The 15843-nt window shown below is 62.2% G+C and overlaps 1 protein-coding gene across 1 annotated transcript; it reads right to left on the bottom strand.

Moving 5' to 3' along the window:
* Positions 1 to 1262: 1262 nt before the first annotated feature.
* Positions 1263 to 14975, bottom strand: SNTA1 (syntrophin alpha 1). The gene is made up of 8 exons (XM_039563627.1): positions 14677 to 14975; positions 12187 to 12372; positions 5212 to 5410; positions 4916 to 5123; positions 4717 to 4847; positions 2673 to 2869; positions 2411 to 2598; positions 1263 to 2139 (listed from the first exon to the last, which is right to left on the bottom strand). The coding sequence occupies exons 1-8, from the start codon at positions 14939 to 14941 to the stop codon at positions 2047 to 2049; spliced, it is 1467 nt and encodes a 488-aa protein (XP_039419561.1). The 5' UTR covers positions 14942 to 14975; the 3' UTR covers positions 1263 to 2046.
* Positions 14976 to 15843: the final 868 nt, after the last annotated feature.

Raw genomic sequence — 15843 nt, 5'->3', positions numbered from 1 at the left:
CCCCTTCCTCTTCATCACCCTGTCCTGCCAGGAGCTGTGCAGCTGAGTGCTGGTGCACCCCACAGGAACTATTTCTTACACCAAATAAACTCTTCCTGTGCTGCTTCTTCCCTGTGAGGGTGGGGAGGCCCTGGCACAGGGTGCCCAGAGAAGCTGGGGCTGCCCCTGGATCCCTGGCAGTGCCCAAGGCCAGGCTGGATGGGGCTTGGAGCAACCTGGGATAGTGGGAGGTGTCCCTGCCCATGGCAGGGGGTGGGGCTGGATGGGCTTTAAGGTCCCTTCCAACCCAAACCTGTGGTTCTATGGTTCCTCCCTGCCCAGACCACACACATCTCACTGCCCTTGTTGCTCTCAATTTCTATGGATTTCCTTCCCTTTTTTTGCAATTTCTCCCCCTGCACCCCAAAGGCTGCCACAACATCTGAGTCCCTGCCCTGGGGTGCAGTTCAGCACATGGCAAAACCATGTGTGTCGCCCCAACACCTCCCTCCATACTCCCCCCTGCCTGACATCATTAAAAACCACAGAATCAGAGAAGGTCTGGGTTGGAAGGGACCTTAAAGCCCAGCTCATTCCACCCCCTGCCATGGGCAGGGACACCTTCCACTAGCCCAGGCTGCTCCAAGCTCCATCCAACCTGCCCTTGAGTACTTCCAGGGATGGGGCAGCCACAGCTTCTCTGATATTATTTTGCTGCTAATCAGTTGCTGTTCCTCTGCCTGCAGCCTGAGTGTTTTATTCCCTGGCTAAGGGCTTTCCTGGGAGACTCCAGGTTCCCCCATGGGCAGGGCCAGTCCAAAAGGAGAAGGTTAACCCAGAACTTGGCACTGCAGAGATGCAAACAGAGCCCTTTCCCGTTATCCCAACAACTTTCCAAGCCTCTGCTGCTGCTCAGCCAGGCAGCTGCTTTTACTGGAAAAATTTAAAAAGCAAAACACAACTTATTTTGAGTTTGGAAACAATGCCCTCCTTCCATCGGGCACCTGGAAGTGTGGGAAATCCAAACCCATCTGTTATCACCAAAGCTGGCACTGGCATCAAGTATGTCCCTCTCTGCCACTCCCAGCACAGCATTGGGCACCTTAAAAGACTTTCTCTCCCCACCTGAATCCCCCTGCAGTGTCCCCAGCACCACAAGCTCACAGCAGCCTCCAGGCAAATCCCTTCCTTCCCCTGGTGGAAAACACCCAAGACTCAGCCCAGGCACCACCCACAAACTGATTTTCTACTTCTCCAAGTGAAACCAAGAGACAGATCTTGGCTGCTGCTGGTTGTGATCTGCAAAGTTTATTTAACCCTCCCCCCAAAAAAGGCCATTTTCATGCAGAATCTTTTGGTTCATAAAAGAAGTCATTCCGCAGCAGCCACCTGACAACCCTCCCCCACAAACTGAGAAATAAAGTGACCCCAGAGTGCACAAAAACAAACGAACCATCCAACTCCAACAGAGAAAAGTGGTTCCTAGCATTCCACACAATATGGAAAAATTTGGCAAATACAGCTGATCTCGCAGTTCCTGTCCCTTTAGCACTTTAGAGCTGGCTTTGGCCTCCAGCCCTTGGGTTGCCTGTCTGGAAAACAGACACAGGTCCTTGTGCTGCAGGACCTGGGGACTCTCCAAGGTGTCCAGGCCAGGTGGGGAAGAGCTGCCGCATCAGCGTTTTGAAGCGGGCAGTATAAATATAAAACATGGATACAAACAGGTTCTTTGTTCAGAAAATATCATCTCTCAAGGCACTGGGGTGATGGCCACGTGTCCACTTGTGGGCTCCCAACAGGCTTCTCCAGCCATCGAGGAAGGAGGGGAAAAAGGCACCGGAGAAGTCCTGGTGCTGCCATCCAAGAGGGGTTTCACCCCACTGCTGCCCCCAAACGCCCCTGGGAGGGGTTTTTCCTGGCTGGATGGTGCTTTTCCTTGGTGGGGGTGGCGTGATCCCATGGGGGCTGCAGTCTCCTTGGGATGGCTCGGGGCTGGGTTTGGCCAGGAGGGAGGTGCATAGATGGGCTGGGGGCTTGGGCTGCTCCAGCCGGCTCTGCGCTCCCTCGTCACGCCAGCAGCCCCAGCCGGGTCACCTTGGCCGACAGGAAGGAGTGGATGATGAAGACGATGGTCTTGGGGCAGGAATGAAGGTCCAATTGCTGCAAAAAAGGAAAGGAGGCATGTTTGCAATGGGAAGGGCTGTTCCTGCAGCAGCCAGCTTTCAGCTAGGGACCACCCAGAGCTCCCCAAACCCACCACAGCTTTACTGGGGCCCTGGAAAGAGCTGCACACCCTGGCTGAGGCAGGCAGATGGGGCCATGTGTCACCCCCATGCCAGACAGGATGGGTGCTGTGAGCAGGGTGGGTGCTCTGCTCTCCCTCTTCCCCCAAGACTGGTGGGTGAGGTTGCTGAAAGCAAAGCCAACTCACGATCTCTCCCTCCGGGCCACCAAAGTCCAGGTAGAGCATCTTGGTGCCGTCATCCGAGGACATCTGCAGCTTCTCAAAAGGCTGCTGGAGCAGGATGGTCCTGCTGAGCCCGGGCTCGCTGGTGGAGATGGTGAACCCCTTGTCGATGTGGACGGTCAGGGTGCAGTCTTGCCCCTTCCACGTGCAGGCTGGGGACAGGGACAGGACAGGGGTGAGCTGGGAGTCCCACCACACCACCCGGGCCCCCCGGGCCCCCGCTGACCTGCCGAGACCTCCTGGGCCAGCTCGGCGGCGCCGTGGGTGCCATCCACCAGCAGCCGCGTCCACAGGGCGAGCTCTCGGGGGCTCTCCAGGCTGAAGAGATGGGTCTGCACGCCCAGGCGGCCGCCGGCGCGCAGCGCGAAGGAGCGCTCGGCCTCGTACAGCGCCGAGCCCTTGGCCGGCCCCGAGTGCACCAGCCTGCGGCACGGCCAGCGCTCAGCAGCGCGCCCCGCACCGCCCCGACACCGCTCCAGCACCGCACCCCGCACCGCCCCAACACCGCCCCAGCACCGCCCCAGCACCGCACCCCAGCACCGCACCCCAGCACTGCGCCCCGCACTGCCCCGACATCGCCCCAGCACCGCGCCCCGCACTGCCCCAACACCGCCCCAACACCGCACCCGCACCGCCCCGACACCGCCCCGACATCGCCCCAGCACCGCGCCCCGCACTGCCCCGACACCGCCCCGACATCGCCCCAGCACCGCACCCCAGCACCGCACCCCAGCACCGCCCCAGCACCGCACCCCAGCACTGCGCCCCGCACTGCCCCGACACCGCCCCAGCACCGCGCCCCGCACTGCCCCGACACCGCCCCAACACCGCCCCAGCACCGCACCCCAGCACCGCGCCCCGCACTGCCCCGACACCGCCCCGACACCGCACCCCTCAGTGCACCCCATGCCGTCCCAGCACAACCCCAGCACCGCACCCCGCACTGCCCCGGCACCGCCACAGCACCGTCCCAGCACCGCACAGCCCCGGCATCGCACCCTGCACCACCCCAGTGCTGGACCGCCCGTGCGCTGCATCCCTGCGCCGCAATATCCCAGCACCAACACAGCATGGCCCCGTTTCCCTGCACCGCCCCAGCACCGCACAGCGCAACATCCCAGCACCTCGCACGGCTCCTCAGCACCGCACCTCAGCGTCGCTCCTCACACAGCCCCAGCACAGCCCCAGCACTGCCCCGCGTCCCGCACGGCCCCAGCACCGCCCCAGCACAGCCCCAGCACTGCCCCGCGTCCCGCACGGCCCCAGAACAGCCCCAGCACGGCCCCCGCACGGCCCCAGCACCGCCCCAGCACTGCCCTGCATCCCGCACGGCCCCAGAACCGCCCCGCGTCCCGCACTGCCCCCGCACCCCCTCACGGCCCCAGCACAGCCCCAGCACGGCTCCAGCACAGCCCCGCGTCCCGCACGGCCCCAGCACAGCCCCAGCACCGCCCTGCATCCCGCACGGCCCCCCGCACCGCCCCGCGTCCCGCCCGGCCCCAGCGCCTCACCCCGCTCCGCTCCGCGGTGGCCGCGCGGCGGGGCCGCCAGGGGGCGCTGCAACCCCGCGGATGAGGCCCCTCAGCGCCCGCGCCGGACCCGGCCCTGGAGCCGCCCCCGCCCCAACCCCGCCCCGAGCCCTGCTCCCCACCCTGAAAACCCGCCCCAAACCCCGCCCCGAGCCCTGCTCCCCACCCTGAAAACCCGCCCCAACCCCGCCCTGAGCCCTGCTCCCCACCCTGAAAACCCGCCCCAACCCCGCCCGAGCCCTGCCCCGAGTCCCTCCCTGAAAACCCGCCCCGACAGCCGCCCCAAATCCCCGCCCCAACCCCGGGACTCAGCACCACTGTCCCCACTGCCCCTAACATCACCCCGGGACACTGTCACCATGCCCGCGCCCTAAATCCCCGCACTATGCCCGGGACTCTGCCACCAACTCTTGGACACTGTCACCATCCCCACCGCTCTGACACCACCCCTGGACTCTACCATCACCTCAAACGCCTCTGCCACCACCGCCAGCCCCTGCCACCACCCTGCAGGTCCGTCCTGACCCCCAGCCCTTGACACCGTCCCCCGTCACTGCCACCACCTCGGGGGTTGCCATCGCCCCTAGGGCTATGCCCTGACCCCCAGCTCCTGCCACCATCCCTGGTCACTGTCACCACTTTGGGGGTCTGACACCACCTCTGGGTTCTGCCCTGACTCCCAGACCCTACCACTGCTCCCAGGGACTGCCACCATCCTATCCTTGAGCTGGTGGCCCCTACCTGGTGGCGATGAGGGGGTAGCTGTGCGTGGGCTTGCCCAGGGCGTCCCGGCTCTGCGGCAGGCTCCCGTACAACAGCAGCTCCTTCTCCGTGAGCACGGCCAGGAGGTTCCTGGTGCCGGCGCTGGGGAGCTGCAAAGGGACTGGGTCAGGGCCACCGGCAGCAGGGTGGCACGGGGTGGCAGAGGGCCTGGGGGTACCTGCTCGGTCAGCCAGCCCACGTGCTTGACATCCCGTCCGGCCACCGTGCCAGCCCCCGCCAGCTGTGCCCGCAGCTCCTCCTTCACCCGCGGCAGCAGCGCGGCCGCGTTGGCCTGGATGGCACCGAGCCACGACTGCGCCGTGGCCTCGTCCTTGGCCCGCAGGAAGAGGGCAACGCGTCCGTCCGCCGAGCACACCTCTAGGTACCTGCAGGGACACGGCCCCGATGAGTCCCTGCCCACCCTCGGCTCCCCGGGACACGGTGGCATCCCCGGCCCCAGCGCCACGCGCTGACCTGTGCTCCGGGTCGGTGGGGAGGCACTTGCGGGACACGTAGCACATCTTCAGAGGGACACTCCGGCTCTCCCGGAGCTCCCGAGGGGGCAGCACAGGGGATGATCGCTTCTGCTGGGCAGCAGGAGAGGGGTCCCAGCTCACCGTCGGCCCCGCCGAGGAGTTCTTGAAGTAGGGTGAGATCTCCTTCATGTACTTCACTGGAAGAGAGGCAGCGCCCGCTGAGGACATGGCACAGGCCAGGGCGGCCTCATCCTACCCTGCTGAAAGCCCCTGCATCAGAGCTGGTGACCCCTCTGCTCCCCAGAGCTGCCACCCATGGGTGCTGTGGGCCCCCTGTCCCTGTGGGTGCAGGGATGGCACTGGTGGGTGAGGTCACACAGGGAGTGACACAGAATCAGAGAATGGTTTGGGTTGGAAGGGACCTTAAAGATCATCCCATACCAACCCCCTCATTCCATGGGCAGGAACACCTTTCACTAGCCCAGGCTGCTCCAAGCCCCATTCAACCTGGCCTTGGACACTGCCAGGGATCCAGGGGCAGCCACAGCTTCTCTGCACACCCTGTACCAGGGCCTCCCCACCCTCACATGACACCTTGGACCCTCCCAGTACCTCAGGCCCACCATCCCAGCCTGGAGAGCTCCCCAAGAGGGATAGGAACGGCCTTTTCCCCCTTTTTCCTTCCCTTTAACCCAGATCAGTTCACAGATCCAGGCCTAAGCACTTCCCTGGGGCAGCACACACAGCCAGGGGTGGGGAATGGGAAAGAGTCCCAGGCCAAAATTATACAGTCCAAATTGTGCTGGTACAGCCAGTCCCGCTGCCAGCTGAGGAACAGCTCTCAAATACCCTGGCATGGCCCCAGGAAAAGCCTTGGAGAGCGTGCTCTCTGCTCGCACAGCCCTTCCCCATGAGCCTCAAACCAGGGACAAGAAATCAGTGCCCAGTGAGCCTGGCTCCAGAGCCACAGCCCTCAGAGCCACGCTGGGACGGCAGCCGGCTCCAGAGGTTTGGGGGAAGAGGGACATGAAAGGCACCACAAATTGATGGGGCCCCACAGCCACATCCTGAAAATGAGTTTGGCAATGCTGGCTAAAAAACTCCAGGCAGGCAGGGTGCCAGTCCTGGTCCTGCCCTGGGGCAGCATGGGACCAGCTACTGACTCCAGGGAAGGGTTTCCCTTTGGAGGCCCTTAGGAAAACACCACGGGATAGACACGTGCCTGCAAGCCACGTTCCCAGCCATCCTGGCTGGTTCCACTCCAGGTCCAAGCCAGCAGAGTGGGTGGCAGGATGGGGGACACAAGCTTGGCTTTGCAGCCAACACTTGTAGGTGGCTGGATGGGCCCAGCGCCATCACTGCAGCCAAGCCACAGCAGCCTGATACGCTGCCAGAAAGGAGCCCCTTTCCCACCAGGAAATGGTCTGCACGCAGAACCACCCACTCCCAAACTTCACCTGGCCACCACTGCCCATCTCCCACCTGTCTTCCCCAGTGGTCACAGCCCCAAGGCTGCCAGAGCTCCAGGAGTGTTTGGACAATGCTCTCAGACACAGGGTGGGATTGCTGGGGTGCCCTATGCAGGGCCAGGAGTTGGACTGGATGATCCTGATGGGTCCCTTCTGTGCTCTCCCCCTTCATTCCTATCCCAGTGAGCTCCCTAAAACCTCTGAGCCCTCACGGCCCAGCAGGAGCTGCGGGAAGCCAGAGCCCCGTGGGTGCTCCGCGGGACACGACTATAAATGGCCACGGTGCTGTGCCACGTGGGCCAGGTCACCCCGCGGTAGCCCCGGGGCCAAGGCGGCGGCGGGGGGCCACCAGCCTCGTGCGCTGCGCCTCCCGTTGCAAAAATAGCCACGTTCCCGCAGGCATCCGAGCCGCGCTGGATCTGACCCGAGCCATTAATCTTGCAGCGGGGACCTGCCATTATCCTGGTGCCTGGGAACTAATTGGAGTTCAGAAAGATGCCATTGAGCTGCTGAAACCCGAGCGGCGTCCCTGCGGCAGCCCCTGGCTCCCCGGGCACGCGGGGGACGTCACCGGCGTTAGCTGGGCGGTGGCGGGGTCACGTCCCGAGGGAGCCGTGGAGAACAGGAGCAGTGCCCAGTCTGGGACAGGGCACAGAGAATTAGGCAACAGGCAGCGCGTGTGTCTCGGGTACGTGGCTTTAAGGAGGATTTCAGGCTGGTCACAAAGCACAGGGGCTCCTGAGCCAGCACAGGAAGCTGGGAGGTGCTGGAGGCTGCGATGGTCCCCTGCCAAGGCCAGGCCACCATGCCATGGGAGCTGCTGTCCCCTCCAGTGACCCCAGCACTGGCTTCACAGCGGGCTGACTTATACTTCTGCCAGTCCCTTCACTGAAGTTGGAATTGAATGGATTCATTAATTACCTCCATCTCATTGAAGCAAACAACTCAGACCATATCATGCATCACCTCTGCTAGTGGTTAACTGTAATTCCCATATTGTTTTCTCTTCCTAACTAGCACCTGGTAGTGCTGGGGCTGCTGCCTGCTCCCTGGCAGCCTGCACCCTCCAAAAACCACTGGGCAGCAACACAGTCTGGCTGCTGTTGACCTAAAGTCACCTACAGCAGGCACACAGCCCTTGGTGGCTCCTGGGCTAATCCAAAGCTGCTGGCCCCCAAAGCCACGTGCGCTCTCCAGGGAAAGAGCCCGTCCCACCGATCCTCTCCAGGACAGAGGACAGGGGACAAATACGACCTTTAACTGCTCAGGGCTTTGCACTAAGGAAAACTTTATTCCAGGGTTTTGGGGAACAGCAAAAGTCTCTGGCCACACAACCCATGCCAGAACGGTGCCTTGGCAGGGGGTGGGTGGTAGCACAGGGAATCCCAATCATTGGAGCATGCCATGTGCCCCTGAACCCTGGAGGGAGCTGCACGAGGGACACGTTTAACCAAAGGCCCTGGGTCTGCCTCTGTGTTGCAGCCGGTTTTTTTCTCCCCAGCATGCCAGAAAGGGGCAGAACCACCAAAATTCCTTGGTTTTACTTCTTGGGTAGAAATTCTCCCTCTCCATCTGCCCATCTCTCACAAGGATGGAGAACAAGCACAAACAAACCACTTTGGGCACCCTGGATCCTGAGTCAGCACAACCTGCCCCACACATCCCCATGGCTCAGCACTGCTCAGAGCCAAGCCTGACCCCACAGAGTTTCACTGAGGAGCCACAATGCTTCCTCCAGGCAGGAAAACAGACACATGGACACCCAGAGCAGGTTCAAGAACACCCTCCTGCTGCTTGGGTCACCAGCACACTCTGCTTCAGCCAGGAGGTCACAGCATGGATTCAAAGAAGAGTTCCAGACTGCATTTCTGGTCAGGAGTAGGATGGTGCTGCTGTTTCTCCTGCCAAAATCTTCCCAGCAGCACCTACACAGCTCAGCAAGGCCATCACATCAGGAAATCTTCCAGAGAGCTCCTGGAGATCCAGTGCTGGCCCCACAGAGATGCTAATCCCACCTCCAGCTGGTCCCTCTCTGCTTCAGGATTAATGATGCAAAATTGGCATGTTAAACTGGGGGGCTCAGCAAACACACATCCCAAAGAGACGCCCTGAAATGACCTGCAAGCTCCAACCCGATGCTCTCATGTGCTTCCAAAAACGTCAACACAGACACCCAGCACCCCACCCTGGGACCATGCCCTGCCCCTGGCTCCAAGCATGAACACGACAGCTCCTGTCCCAGCTGCCTCAGCTCAAGTCCTTCCACCCCAGGGAGGAAGATGCCATGCGGTGCTGCAGGGTGAGGTGCCACTGCTGTCCCTCCTGTCCCAGCACTCAGTGCCACATTCCATGCCCCAGCTCTTTATTAAACATTCCCCTGTGCTGCACCACCAGCAGGGAGATCGTGGGACAGCCCTCTGTGCTTCCACGGGAGGAGAAACAAACCCAGGAAACTCCCCAGGGAAAGCAAAGCTTCAGAGCAGCATGGTGTGGAGGTGGTAGATGTGCCCCATCACCTCGTGGCATCATCCCTGGGGCAGATCCAACACCTTCCTTCCCACGGTTATGGCAACCAGCACTCTGGAGAATCCCCAGCCCCCCCCTCTCTCCCAGCACCCATTTTTCTGAATTTTGAGCTTCCAAGCTATTACTTGGCCAAGCAAGCCCTAAAGAGCAGAGAACAGCCCCAAAAGCATCCCTGTGGCAAATAAATCATGGATGTGAGATGCCCACAGCTGCCCCCACTCCTCCTCCTCACTGCTCCCAGTTCTGCCCCCATGACAATACAGCACAGGGGCCTCACCAGGTAAACCACTCTTGTCCCCAGAACCCTTCCTGGGGCAGCTGGAAGGATGTTTATCAGCCTTTCTCCTGCCATGGAGAGTCTCTAGATTCCAAGCAATGAAAATAAGGAAAAAAAACAAGGGAAAAATAAGGCAAGGGAGAGCAACTCTCCCCAAAATAACAACGTAATATAAATACAGTCCAACTCCTCCTGCAAATACCAAGAGAGTAGTTTGGCACATCCAAAAAAAAATCTTGGCAGGACACACAGAGAGGTATCTGCATGTCCTCACGCCTGGGCAGCAATGACACCCTGAAGCCAAGCTGAGCAGCTCAGGGTGAAATCTGGCACGTGGAGCCACTGCTGATACCCCACATTAAAACGCATCACCTCCCAGCTCCGCCACTTCGGGGAATCTCAGCCCAGCTCACTGCCCTGTGAGGAGGTGCCAGCTTTCCCAGTTTCATTGCCTGCTGCAATGCCACCTGCAAACCATCCTAAAAACTCCTAATCCCAGGAATGACTGCAGCCAGGAAGGGCAAGGCAGCAAACAGACACTGGCTGCGCCAAATACTCTGTTTTAGCACTTAGAGCACCATAAGGAAAGCTGGAGTCACACCTGGCACCATGCGGGGACCAGAAAGTGTCTAAGTAATGTTAAGGTGCTCTTTTTTAAGTTCTGCCTTCTCCAAGCAGGAGAAGACAGCAGGGAACCCCTTGTTTAACACCCTTCAAGCACTCCAAGGCCACCCCCTGCCCTGCAGCCCTGCCACCCCTCCCTGGGGCAGGGTGTTTGGCCAACCAGCTCCTGGAGAGCCACAGGGGTGGCACATACAAGGCAGGGGACACCCTGTTCAGAGGCAGGGCCACCACCTCCAGAGGGCAGTGACAGCCTGACCACGGCACAGTGCCAGCCCCACCATCCCCCTTGGCAGAGCTGCACTGTGCCAGTAAACACAAAAACCGAGGGGATGGAGATGTACCACATTTATCAGTGAAATCAGTGATCAGATGAGCAGCAGAGATCACTTCCCTGCTCCGGCTGGACATCAGATACAAACTCATCCCAGAGCTCCAGAGTGCTGTAGTGGGAGCCAGCCCAGCCTCACTCTCCTCCCAAGAGTACCTGCTGGGAGTTTTAATTAATTAAGAAGCCCAGCAGGTCATACCTGAGCTCAGCAAGCTACAGCAAAGGCCCTGCCTGCAGCTGCCTCCCAGGAGGGTGATCTGGCTCCTAGAGGATGGAGGAGGAGGAGAGGTCCAGGGAGAGAAATTGTTCTCTCCAGAAAGGGCAGCTCCTCTCCACCTCTGGCAGGACCTCTGGCAGAAAGGAAACCCACACCAAAGGATGAACAGAAAATAACAGAGGGAGGGTGGTCCGAGAGCAGCGGCTCCAGGCAGGAATTTCGCAGACTCACAAAGAAAGAAGCTCTTGTATTTCTCTTCGGTCAGAAAAAAACAACAAAACCACCCCACCACCAACCCTATCTGCTCCCTGCAGCTGTGCAGAGCAGCACATTCCTCCAGCTTAACCGTGGTCCTGAGACTCCCAGGAGAGGAGGAACCCACAGCAGAAAGGGCTGAGCAAAGCTAAAAATGAAAATCTGGAGCTGAGACAATCTGGGGAAGGCGCAGGAAAGCTGGGGCCACAGTGGTCGCTGGCAGCACAGCACACAGAACTCTGCTTTGTCCAGGGACAGCCCCGAGCACTGTCCCCAAATCAAACCTCCCTTTGGGATCTGGGAAGGGTCTCTGGTGCCGACACCCCCTCTGTTAAGCAGGGTGACCCCAGGGGCTGGTTAGAAGTGAGGGGAGGGGAAGGCTCCTTTCCTGAGGGACAGATCTGGGATGCTCATCCCGGCCTGGCCGAGCTGGCAGAGGGTGGGCAAACATGGACAGATGTGACGTGAAGGGTAATCAGAGAAGAATGGGGTCTCTCCCTCAGGGCTCCCATGGTCCCAATCCATCAATCCTCACCCAGTCCTCACATAGGGCTTGAGGGGCTCCTGCAGTGTGCCAGCCCCCTCAGGGCTGGGAGACACCTGAAACCATCTGCCTGGTACCGAGGGAGCCTGTTCCCAGGGAACAGTCTGCTCCAGGGTGGTGAAGGCTGCATCCCTGGCATGTTTGTAGCCTCAGGTTCCAGGGATCGCGTGGCTGAGCAGCTCCTTCAGCTGCATTCCTGGGTGGGCAGCATCCCCTGGGTGGGTAGTTCCTGAGCAGGTCCTGCCTCACCCTCCGCCTTCCCAAAGCCCACCAGAAGGTGCTCAGCAGGAGTGGGGGGCCAGTGCACCCCCTCCCTGCTGGCATAAACCTACAACAGCCAAGGATGTGGGTTTAAATTAAAACCATGGGAAAAGCAGAAAATGTTTTCTCTTGCCCCAGGAACTGCAGACGTGGGGGTGATGCTGAGCAATGAAAGAATCCCAAATCCCAGAAACTTGTCCCACACCTCCCACTGCTGCCTGCTCGGGGACCCACAGCAGGGAGACAGAGCCTCTGGGCATGGAGCACTGGCACACACATCCCTCCCTCTTGGGAGGGAGACAGGGAAATCCCAGCAGTTACCTCCAGCTCTCCGGATGAGCAGACAAATTACTCTGCACATGTTGTTTTCCATTTGAAAGAGTATGCAAATGCAGCTGCAGATGATATGCCACCCCTGTGTCATCCCAGTACAGGAGGACCCTTCTCCCCCCATCACATCCTTGTCTCCTACCTTCCAAGATCACTTCCTTGCCCGTCTTCTTCAAGGCCTGCACAGCCTCATCGTGTGTGGCCTCAGACAGGTCAGTGCCATTGACAGCGAGGATGGCATCCCCCACGTACAGCGCCTCGGTCTGATCCGCTGCCAGCCCCTTAAAGATCTTGGAGATCAAGATGGGCATTTTATTCTCTCGTCCACCTTGAAACAGAAGAGACAGGGAGCAGTTGTGGCTGTTGGAGCGTTCAGAGGAGTGGGTGGGGAGGGGGATGCTCCAGTTCCAGATGGTCCCAGCAAGGCTGAGCCTTTCTGCTGGCACTCAATGCACTGTGCCAGGTCAGCCCACTGCCCACTCCCCCAGATACCCACAGGACACCTGCACCAACCACACCAGCCAAAGTACCATGAGGCTTTACAGCTGATAAAGTGATTGCTCCAAAACCACTCAGATTGGTCACAGATTATTCACAGAGCAAACACATAAACTGGCCATCTCCCCATCAGTTTTGGCAGGAAAGTGTGTCTTTATTTGCATTATTAATCATGTATGCTGAGCAACTATCCTGGCTCCAAGGACTTCATGATCTCAACAGATAAGACAGCTGAACGTTTTTGGAGAGGCCAAAGAGCCTGGGAGAGCTGAGCCAACCTGGCTGTGTGTTCCTCCCCACACAGCAGCCCTGCTCCCCACTGTCCCCACTAAAATAATGCTATTCAAACTCCCGTTGGCTTCAGGAGATCAATTTGCACATTGACTTTTGAACCCGCAGGGAGATCCGAGCTGCCTCCGTGCCAGGGCGCAGGGATGCAGCAGCCACTGCCCACGGTAGCCGGGGATCAGCAGCGCCCGACGTGCCCTGCGCCCCAGGACAGCCTGTCCCGAGGAGTCTCCAAGAGATGATCCTCATCCCAGAGGGAGATGCTGAGCCCAGCCTGTTGTCACTGCCCGCCCCGGGCTGCTCCCAGCCAGTGCCACAGGCATTTCCTCGCTCAGCCGCCTGCCAAGCCCTGCGAGGGCTCCGGTTATCAGCTGTCAGAGGCCCAGGCGGGGGCTGCTCCGTCCTTGCGGCAGCGGCTCCTCTCCCGGCTGCCAGCGCCGAGAGCCCTGGCTAAGAACCTGCGCCAGCCCGGCTCCCTCTCGGCTCCCCGCTGCCCTGCCAGCCCCTCGCCATGTCCCGTGGCACGACATCCACCCCCCGGGTGGCACCCAGTGTCCCTGCGTGAAACACGGCTGGCACATGAACAGCGACATGCCAGCAGCCCGGTGAGGAGTGATGTCCTGCCCTACCAAGGTTGCCCCACCCTCCACAACAGCTTCCACTGCCCAGTTTTGATGGCAACTACTTCTTTTCCACACACGTCACTGCAAAAATAAAGTTTTAACTAAACCAAGGGAAGTTTCTCCTTTCCTGGGAGAGCCACAGAGCAAGCAGTAACTTGGCAGTAAGGAGTGGTTACGAAGGGGGGTTTGTACTTCCCTAAAAAAGGGCTGGCAGGCTGGGGCACCCTGCAGACACGGCCAGCAGTGTCGATCCAGTTCCAGCACCCGCACATTCGCATTGCAAAACCTCCCCACTTCCAGAGGGAGCCGGAGGCTGCGTCTGTGTCCCCTCTGAGCTGGGAGGAGAAGCCACGTCAGGAGTCGAGAGCTGCCCTGTCACTCCCCCCGGGGCTGCCGAGCCCGCTGCCTCTCACAGCCACGCTTCGTGACAGCCCTGTCCCTGCGCCTCCGCTGCCCTTTTCATCCTGCTTTCACAGTTTCCAGCACGCTCGGAGCCGCGTGAAAACCAAAGGCAGGCAGAAAGGCAGGAACGCCATCCCTGCCCCAAGAAGTTTCCAGCCTGAAGTTCAGGCGAGTCTCCCCAAGGAGCGGGGCAGCTTGGGAGGGCAAGCAGGCATTACAGCAGCGAGGCTTCCCGCTGCTCCGCTTCCCGGGAGCACGCATCTCCACGCCCCAGTGCGCTGCTTCAACACCCCACCCAGCGCCCGGAGAGCTCCAAGGGCTTTACATCGCTCCCTTCGTTTCGCTGATAGTTTTAAAGGGGCATTTCCCGGCTCAGGAACACGGTGGGACAAGGACACGCCGGCCCAGCCCTCCCTTTGGCTGCAAAAGGGCAACTTCCGTGTAACTGGGTGCCCCCCTGCACCCCACCTGCCTCACGGGACAGCAGCCCGTGGGTGCGGGGGTCACTGGGAGCCCTCTCCGGCTCCCAAACGCTGGGTGTCCCTCACTCCGGCCGGGGCACGGCGGACAGGGACTGGCCGGTCACTCCGCACCCCGAATCATGGCTCTTTCCATGGCCCGGCAATGTTTCGGGTCCCGTCACTGCCACGTGTCCCCCTCCACGTCCTGCGCTGGGGCTGGGGGGTGTGAGGATCCCCACCCCAGCCCCGCTCCCCGCGGGGTTCGCTCCGAGCGAGCCGCGGGGACGGCGGCAGCAACAGGTCCCGGTGCCGGTGCCCCTCTCCCCCCGCCGCCCCGGGACCCCCGCGGCCCGGCCTCACCTTTGATGCTGATGCCGAGCCCCCCCACGTCCTGCTTGACTACGCGCACGGTGCGCCTGATGTTGGCGAGCGCCTCGGGCGCGGCGGAGCCCGGCTCGCCGCCGTTCAGCTGCGCCGCCGGGGCCTCGGGGCCGGGGCCGGGGCCGTCTGCCGGGCTGACCCCCAGCACGTCCTCGGCCAGGGTGAGCAGGACGCGGAGCCACTGCCCGCCGGGGCCGCGCAGCTCCAGCAGCCCGGTGCGCGGGGCGCGCCTGCCCGCCGCCATCTTCGCGCGCTCCGCGTCCCACACCGCCCCGCGCCGCCCCTCAGCGCTCCGCGCACCGCCCTGTGCACCGCCTGCCCCCGTCCCGCACCGCCCCGCACCGCCCCGCACCGCCCTGTGCACCGCCTGCCCCCGTCCCGCACCGCCCCGCACCGCCCCGCACCGCCCTGTGCACCGCCTGCCCCCGTCCCGCACCGCCCCGCACCGCCCTGTGCACCGCCTGCCACCGCTCCGCACCGCCCCGCACCGCCCCGTGCACCGCCTGCCCCCCTCCCGCCCCGCCCCGCACCGCCCTGTGCACCGCCTGCCCCCGTCCCGCACCGCCCCGCACCGCCCCGCACCGCCCTGTGCACCGCCTGCCCCCGTCCCGCACCGCCCCGCACCGCCCCGCACCGCCCCGTGCACCGCCTGCCCCCCTCCCGCACCGCCTGCCCCCGTCCCGCACCGCCCCGCACCGCCCCGCACCGCCCTGTGCACCGCCTGCCCCCCTCCCGCACCGCCTGCCCCCGTCCCGCACCGCCCCGCACCGCCCCGCACCGCCCTGTGCACCGCCTGCCCCCTTCCCGCACCGCCCCGCACCGCCCTGTGCACCGCCTGTGCACCGCCTGCCCCCGTCCCGCACCGCTCCGCACCGCCCCGCACCGCCCTGTGCACCGCCTGCCCCCGTCCCGCACCGCCCCGCACCGCCCCGCACCGCCCTGTGCACCGCCTGCCCCCCTCCCGCACCGCCTGCCCCCGTCCCGCACCGCCCCGCGCACCGCCTGTCCCCGTCCCGCACCGCCCCGCACCGCCCCGCACCGCCTGCCCCCGCCCCGCACCGCCCCGCACCGCCCTGTGCACCGCCTGCCCCCCGCACCGCCCGCGCAGTGCCGCGCACCGCCTCTTCACACCCGGCACAGCTTCTC

The sequence above is a fragment of the Corvus cornix genome, chromosome 20 (genome assembly GCF_000738735.6).
Source record: "Corvus cornix cornix isolate S_Up_H32 chromosome 20, ASM73873v5, whole genome shotgun sequence".
Lineage (NCBI taxonomy): Eukaryota > Metazoa > Chordata > Aves > Passeriformes > Corvidae > Corvus > Corvus cornix.
This window is presented reverse-complemented; position numbering and strand designations above follow the sequence as displayed.

Bases quoted from the DNA above. Each gene is read 5' to 3' on its own strand.
- SNTA1 (XM_039563627.1), bottom strand. From the start codon at position 14,941: ATGGCGGCGGGCAGGCGCGCCCCGCGCACCGGGCTGCTGGAGCTGCGC. The intron at 4,848-4,915 runs GTACCCCCAGGC...GTCCCTTTGCAG, and splicing joins TGGGCTGGCTGACCGAGCAG to CTCCCCAGCGCCGGCACCAG. The intron at 2,599-2,672 runs GTCAGCGGGGGC...CCCTGTCCCCAG, and splicing joins GGCCCAGGAGGTCTCGGCAG to CCTGCACGTGGAAGGGGCAA.